Source organism: Myotis nattereri, assembly GCF_964212035.1.
Source record: "Myotis nattereri genome assembly, chromosome: 9".
Classification (NCBI taxonomy): domain Eukaryota; kingdom Metazoa; phylum Chordata; class Mammalia; order Chiroptera; family Vespertilionidae; genus Myotis; species Myotis nattereri.
Window position 1 is genome coordinate 39,314,060 of NC_138084.1, and position 8,072 is coordinate 39,322,131.

Consider the following 8,072-nt stretch of genomic DNA (forward strand, 5'->3'; position numbering starts at 1 on the left):
GAGCATTTTACCTCAGAACACAATAGTCACATGCATATATAATTGAAGCAAAAGCATCGCAAAATATTTGCCTTTACAAATATGCATAGTGATATTTCTACTCTTTCCTAGTTTAGTTCTTAAAAATATTGGTCCCAGTTCACTAAATTGATTTTTACAGCTCACTAATGGATTGTACAGCCTTTCCTGAAAAACACTGATCTCAACCAGCACTAATTATAGTGACTCATTGCCTTTGCAGTTAAAATCAAGACTGTTACGACACAACGGTCTGATAGTCAGAAAATATCAAGTAGTTTCCTATGAAGAGTGGAAGCAGATAATGGTAGGAGATGAGGCTGCGACCCAACCATAGAAAACCTTGTTCAAAACTCTACTCAGGAGTCACCTTTTTGAAGCTTCCAACTTCCACTTCACCCTCCAAATGTGGTGAGGCCCCTCTATGTAGTTATGGTCCTCAGGGCATACACCTACCAAAGCTTCCATCATACTGGATCACCAATGCCTGTCTGCTTGACTGATATCCTGCAGTCAACTGAGCTCCTGAAGCCAGAAACTGGGACTCAATCTTCTGGATGCCTATTCCTACCAAAGGACCTAATTCAAAATTGCTGCTCAATGTAAGTTTATTAAATGATAAAGAGAAAGCTACATGTTGTCCTTGACATACTGAGCTCTCAGGCTGAGCTTTTACAAAACAATAAACACGGTGCTGTGTGCAGGGACAGTGCTCAGCTACACTGCTGAGTAGTCCAAGGCTGAAGAAATGGGCTTCTTCCTCTCCAGGGAATTAAGTGCTGGCAATGACTGTCAAGGATGTAAGCAAGTATCTAATTCATTTCCCACACGTTTCATATTCCTGTTTTCTGAAAACTCTCACAAACCCTCAGGCAGAAAATACCTGTACATTTTCCAAGACTTAGTCAAAAGTCGAAATGATGTATCTTATGTGAAATAATCACTAATTCCCCAAGCAAAGCTAGGCACTTCTCCAGTGGCCCAATTTCACACTGTACGTCCTTTATTTTGGCAAAGGCACAATTACATTGTTTAGCACCCTTCACTAGATAGTGAACTTCTTGAGGTTAGGCGACATATCTGATTCACTCTTGCGGCACCCAGTAGAGAACATGGGACAAAATCGGCTTCTGAAAATACCTACTGACTGAATCAATGCATTGAACAAAGTTCTCAGCCTCTTGTGGTTTTTAAAGCTCACTAACTCCGCCCTTCCCCGGTTTCCTCTTACTTCATCTGAAAAAGAACTTCCTGTGGTGCTGATTTCCCATTGTTCACTACTGGATAACGTCTGTACCCAAGGCTTTCCTCTCGGTGCCCTAAATACATGGGCATTTTCTAATTCATAGCTCTGCCTCTGGGACATGAATTTGGTAGTTACACTTGGGGTTCTCTAATAATAGAAATGGTCTGTGTGCCTACATTTTGAGGAAAGGAGTTTAAACTCTTCTGACATTTTGCGTTATGTTCACAATATGAAAATAGTATTTTCCAGTCCTACAACTCAATTAGTTTACATTGCGCGCACACACACACACACACACACACACAAACTTCTGTTAAAATTGATGCTCTAGGACAGCAGTTCTCAACCTGTGGGCTGCGACCCCTTTGGCGGTCGAACGACCCTTTCACAGGGGTCGCCTAAGACCATCCTGCATATCAGATATTGACATTACGATTCATAACAGTAGCAACATTACAGTTATGAAGTAGCAACGAACATAATTTTATGGTTGGTCACAACATGAGGAACTGTATTTAAAGGGCCAGAAGGTTGAGAACCACTGCTGTAGGAGGTGAGCCTCGCTTACACTGTGGCTTCACAGATATCTTGACAGACCACCATGTAGTCCAGCATAGGAAGCACAGCATTAAAGCTTTACTGCTGTTCACTTCAAAGCAAAGAAAATACAAAAGCTGTTTCTAGGGATGTCACAGAAAACGTAATGTTATTATCCTGACATAATTTCTAACTGCTTTTTTTTTTTTTAATTGTCGCAGAAACTTTGCCACAATCATCTTTTTATGCAGAGGATAAAAGAAACATAAAATAGTTCACTTTTGTAAGTGCTGAGTTTAAGATGCTTGGGAGCATCTGGAGTTTGCAAAAGAGTTCTTTACTGGGAGAACAGATTTGGGAGTTGTCAGCAATTAAAGCTAAGGAAATGAATGGAGTGACTCAGAGTGTATATGTGGAGGGGAAGGAGGCTGACATCAGACAGGATACAGAATCTATGAAGGAGTCTGAGAAATTGCCTTTTTAAAAGAGGAAAGAGAACCTGCAAAATTCATCACAGTACCTAGTGCATAGTGTCTTCCTTGTGCATAGAAGGCACTCAAAAATAATCACATACATTCAGCAAGTATACTCCTCCATTCAAAGCACTGTGCTAGTATAGAAAATACAGGGGTGACTTTTCAAGGATCCAAAGGCCAATTTGAGGGACAGATAATAAATAAACACAGCACAGTAGACAGGTAGTATGAAAGTGGTGCACACAGGCTTACTGGAGGACCAAGAAAGGAGGCCGATAAAGAAGAACTTTGGAGGAAACCGCTGAATCTTGAGGAAAGTAAGTATTGATCAATCATGGGGGAGAGAAGTCAGCTGTGAGGGCATTCCAGGCAGCAAGAGCTGCAGGTATAAGTGCACTGAATTATGAAGCAGTGTGTAGTGATTGAGAAATTCCAAGGAAGTAATTTGGTGCAGCTGGGTTTATTTAGTATTTGACGAAGAAGAGGAGGAAATGAAGCAGGAAAGCCAAGCAAGATCAGGTTACAAAGGGCCACGTAAGACATGATGAAGTGCTTCAGGGGAAGCCACTGGAGGGTTTTTAAATGGAGAGAAAAGGCATCAGATTTACATGCAGAAAGATCATTCTTGCATCAGACTGGAAGATGGGACAGACAGACTAAAAGCAAAGAAACCAAATAGGAGCCTGGTTTAGGAATTCAAGGGGAGTTGACTGAAGACTAGACTAAGCCCACAGGCAGGGGAGTTAGAAGCTGACAGAGACAGATTAGATCAGACTTTGTGTGGGATTACATGAGGTAGAGGGAGAAGATGAGTTCCATTCACAGAGAATCTTTCTACTAACAGAATAGCAAAGGAAAAGCATATCTGAGATTGCCATGATGAACTTTGTTGAAAACATACTAATCCTCTTGAGCTATCATGTGGACAAAGGATATATGTAACAGTTGTGTGAGCCAGAGGCTATATGTAAACTAGCAATATAGATGTGAAAGTCACACATACACATACACTGGAATGGAAGCAATTGGACTAGATGAGATTTCCAACAAAAAAATACAGAGTAAGAGAAATTTTAAAAAGGCCTATGATACAGCCAACATGCAAAGACCAGAGAGAGAAAGAAACCCTCTGAGGATGGTAAAAGGACTACAACTAGAACACTGGTGTCTCAAAGTTTAGGGGAAGAGGATGTCAAAACATCTATTTGTGTAGATTGTGAATTCTTGAGGGAAGACACTAGATAATTTTTGTATTGTCAGACCCTAATGTTGGCCAGCCTCTGAGGTAGTGCTTTAATGAGTATCTGTGGCCACTGGACTTGGGAATTAGGGTGTTCACCGTTGACCTCTGATAGAGCAGTCTCTTGAGAGGGGAAAAAAATAACCATAAAGACAATTCAAGAAGTTAGGTGACAATGAAAAGAGAAGAGATAGGGCAGAGATATGTAGCACCTTGAGGGGAAGACACTTAAAATGTTTATTTTGAAGACTGATGTATTGGTTTTTGTTATGGTCTGAATGTTTGTGTCCTCCCCCACCCCCAAATTCATATGTTGAAATCCTAATGCTTGGGAGGGGCAGATGAGGGGGGAGGGGGGTAATGGGGGGTGGGAGGAGACATCTATAATACTTTCAACAATAAAGATACATTTTTTAAAAAATCCTAATGCTTGGCATGAGGGTGTTAAGAGGTGGGGCCTTTGGGTGGAATCCTCATGAACAATATTAGTGTCCTTATAAAAGAGACCCCTCAGAGATCCCTACTCCATCTACCACTTAGGGACACTAGAAGAAGACATAACTATGAACCAGAAAGATGGTCCTCACCAGAACCCAACCATCCTGGCATCTTGGTCTTGGACAACCCAGCCTTCAGAGCAATGAAAAATAAAATGTTGTTTCTAAGCTATCTATGGTATTTTATTAGAGTAGTGTGAGCAGACTATGGCAATTTTATGAGTATTTCTGCCAGTCCTTAGTCATGCAGACAGACACTATAGGTTAAAGGAAAAGTTCAAAATCATACATCAAGGGCAAAGGTGGAGGGAGGAGAGCTTTCTTATTCCCCATTTTGGCATCCTTGGCTTCTCCATCTTTATGTGAAGCCCTTCTCTTTTGGGACTTGACATTGGTTGTACCACCTCTTTCTAATGGTGTTAGCCTTAACTGCTAAGGCCTAGACCACCTGCTGGCACAACCCAGAAGTAAGTTGGCAAGATTGCAGTTCTAACCTGTCTGCCTTTGGGGAGAAAACAGCCTAGAGCTAGTTACATAATGAACCATTAATTCAATTGATTAGGCCTAAAAGGATATGCTAGCGCAACAGACAGAATACCATTACTTCAAAACACAACTGAGAAGTCAGTGTGGAGCTAGCAAAGATACAAGCAAGTACTGAAAGATCAAAGGTCTCTTAAATACTTAAATTTAAGTATTTGCTTAAATTAAAATTAAATACTTAAATCTTAAATACTGAGAACCAGCTACCCCCTTTTTTATAACACACTGGGTGATTCATGCTGGTCTGACTGGGGGTGGATGTGGGAAGAAACAGCTTCTGGTTATTCATTTAATGAAGTCTTAGGCCCAGAGTCTTGTTCACCATCCCAAGACCTGCTACCGTCACATTTGCTCACTTACCCTATCCAAGTGCATGCCCCCTTTAAGACTCTGGCTCCATAGTTCTTTATTGTTCTCTCCTCCTGGAAATGTTCATGCAGCCCACTCTCTTTAACAGGCCATTGACCCTTTCATGACCAGCTCTACTTTCCCCCCTGAATTTTTACCTTCCAGAATCTCACTCTGTAAACCCACCTTCTTTCCTCTGGCTCTCTCATACCCCTGTGTACATATCACACTTTCAACCTCTTGCAACTCCAGGCCTTTGAATTCCCTCTTGTCTCCCTGTGTGTACCAGGCCTTTCTTCCTTTCAACCCAGCCTGAATATTATGATCCAACATTTCATCCATTCTCATGGCAGCCCCTATTCAACCCATGCCTTTCTCTCCCACCCACTTACTAATCATCTGATTTCTCTACTCCTGTGCCCTCATCAATGAGAGCTCTGAGAAACAAAATATATCACAAAACATTGGAATTGGAATCAACAGAGCTGGGCACTGAGCACAACTCGGTAAGCCTGACTTGCTCAATCCTGTCATCTCTTTGACCCCTACAAACTTTTCCACTTAAAGTCTTTGGATTTTCATCTCTTACTACCAGCACTTAACCTCACTTCCTGCTTCTCAAAAAATGGAGGGAAAAGTGGCTGTGACATATTCTTCTTGATTTTATACCCTTCTGACCTTTATCTGCATCCAGAAACTAGGCAATTAGTTAGACATCTATTTACTGAAGACATGACACCAATGATCAAGCTACCTAAAGGTCAATTCAGCAAAATTTCCAAATTTATCAACTTTTAAAACATTTGCTTTTTAACATCAAAATCCAATTTGGTGAAATTATCAATTTACCAAAAATGTGTTTCTATCAATATTTATAGAAATTGTGTTGCATGAAGTTTCATAGCTTTGTGAAACTTTTTTTCATAGCTCTTCTTTTTTCAGTTTTCAATTAGTTTCAGCTTGACTTAATTAGTTCTACTAATGTCTTTTTAGGATATCTGTTGTGTACCAGATTTCAAGGAAACTCTGTTAAATGTCACGTTTGTGTGGAATATTCATTTCAGACAAGCATTCAGGTGCCTACAACAAACAGATAATACTCATTTGGACTTACCTGGCAGGGGAGTTACCATGATCATGAAGGTGGTTTCCCCAGAGCGAGGCTTATCCATTGCACTCCGGGTATGCTGACCCCTGTGATTTCCCCAAATGTGGGAAACTTGACTGCCTAATTTGTGGTAGTGGGGGACTGTGTTCGCGCTCTCCCCTGAAAGAAAAAAAATACTCATTTGGTCTAGCTGATAAATCTATGAATTAAAAACAGCACATTTGTAACTCATTCTATGAGGCCAATCTTACTCTGATACTACTAGTAAAACCAAATAAGTAAATAACTATCACAGGCAAAGAAAATAGAGATCAATGTACTCTATGCAAAATTCCTCAACAAAATACTAGCAAACTGTATCCAACAACAGAAGAATTATACTGTGACCAAATGGATTTATCCCAGCTTGGTTTATCATTCTAAAAACCAGTAGATTTACATCATAATACATCATACTATATCAATAGAATAAAAAACAAGAGCATAATTATCTCAGTATACACACAAAAGTAATTTGACAAAATCTGACACCTTTTCATCATAAAAACACTTAATAAACTAGGAATAATGAGAATTTCTGAACAGAATAAAAGACATGTGTGATAAAGCCCCACAGCTAGGATGATATTTAGTATTAAAAGACTGTATGCTTTCTCTCTAAAATCAGGAACAGGACCAGGATGTCCATTCTTGCTACTTCATTCAGCATTGTATTTGAGGTTCCATCAGGGCAATTAGACAAGAAAAAGAAAGAAAAGACAGCTCTCGGGCTGACATCTTGGCGAGGCAGCAGCGCATCCCTGCTCTCTGAGTCCCGCGATGCCGCCCAAGGACGACAAGAAGAAGAAAGATGCTGGAAAGTCGGCCAAGAAAGACAAGGACCCCGTGAACAAGTCGGGGGGCAAGGCCAAAAAGAAGAAGTGGTCCAAAGGCAAAGTTCGGGACAAGCTCAATAACCTGGTCTTGTTTGACAAAGCCACATATGACAAGCTCTGTAAGGAGGTTCCCAACTACAAGCTCATAACCCCAGCTGTGGTCTCTGAGAGGCTGAAGATTCGGGGCTCCTTGGCCAGGGCAGCCCTTCAGGAGCTCCTTAGTAAAGGACTTATTAAACTAGTCTCAAAGCACAGAGCTCAAGTGATTTACACCAGAAACACCAAAGGTGGGGACGCCCCGGCTGCTGGAGAAGATGCATGAACAACAGATCTCATCGGCTGTACATTTTGAAAAATAAACCTTTATTAAATCAGTAAAAAAAAAAAAAAAGAAAAGAAAAGACAGTTGTATTGGACAGGGAAAAGTAAAACTGTCTCTATTCATAGATGACATGATTTTGTGTATTGAAAATCTAAAGGAATCCACCAAAAAACTGACAAAGGATTTCAACAAGGTTATATGACACAAGATCAATATCGAAAATTAATTTTACAAAAACCAATTACATTTATACACACTAGCAAAGAAAATCCAAAAATTAAATTAACAAAATTCCATTTACAATAGCAAAAAGAATAAAATGCATAAAAATAAATTGAACAAAAACTACAGATTTACATGCTGAAAACAACTCAACATTATTGAGAGAAATATTTAGATGCCTAAATAAATGTAAAAATATCACATGTTCAAGGATTGGAAAACTTAATGTTGTTAAGATGGAAGTGCTTCCCAAAGTGTTTTACAGATTCAACATTATTTATTAAAATAATGGCTGCCTTTTTTTTTCTTCAAAAATTACCAAACCAAAACTAAAATTCATATGGAAATTACAGGGACTCAGAAGTTCCAAAATAATCTTTAATAAATGAGAACAAAGTTGGAAAACTCAGACTTCCCAAATTTAAATCTTCTACAAAGTAATCAAGATTGTGTGGAATTGCCCTAACCGGTTTGGTTCAGTGGGTAGAGCATCAGCCTGCAGACTGGGGGGTCCCAGGTTCGATTCCGATCAAGGGCATGTACCTTGGTTGCAGGCACATCCCCAGTAGTGGGTGTGCAGGAGGCAGCTGATCGATGTTTCTCGCTCATCAATGTTTCTAACTCTCTATCCCTCTCCCTT

At 40.0% G+C, this 8,072-nt stretch overlaps 1 protein-coding gene across 1 annotated transcript; it reads left to right on the forward strand.

The window, feature by feature from the left end:
* The first annotated feature begins 1,879 nt into the window (after positions 1-1,879).
* LOC308524488 (small ribosomal subunit protein eS25) lies at positions 1,880-7,511 on the forward strand. Its single transcript, XM_081098968.1, has 2 exons — positions 1,880-2,594; positions 6,681-7,511. Exon 2 carries the CDS (start codon positions 6,833-6,835, stop codon positions 7,208-7,210), a length of 378 nt encoding a protein of 125 aa, XP_080955094.1. The 5' UTR covers positions 1,880-2,594; positions 6,681-6,832; the 3' UTR covers positions 7,211-7,511.
* Positions 7,512-8,072: the final 561 nt, after the last annotated feature.

Excerpts from the sequence above, each read along its gene's own strand:
- LOC308524488 (XM_081098968.1), top strand. The coding sequence starts at position 6,833 with ATGCCGCCCAAGGACGACAAGAAGAAGAAAGATGCTGGAAAGTCGGCC.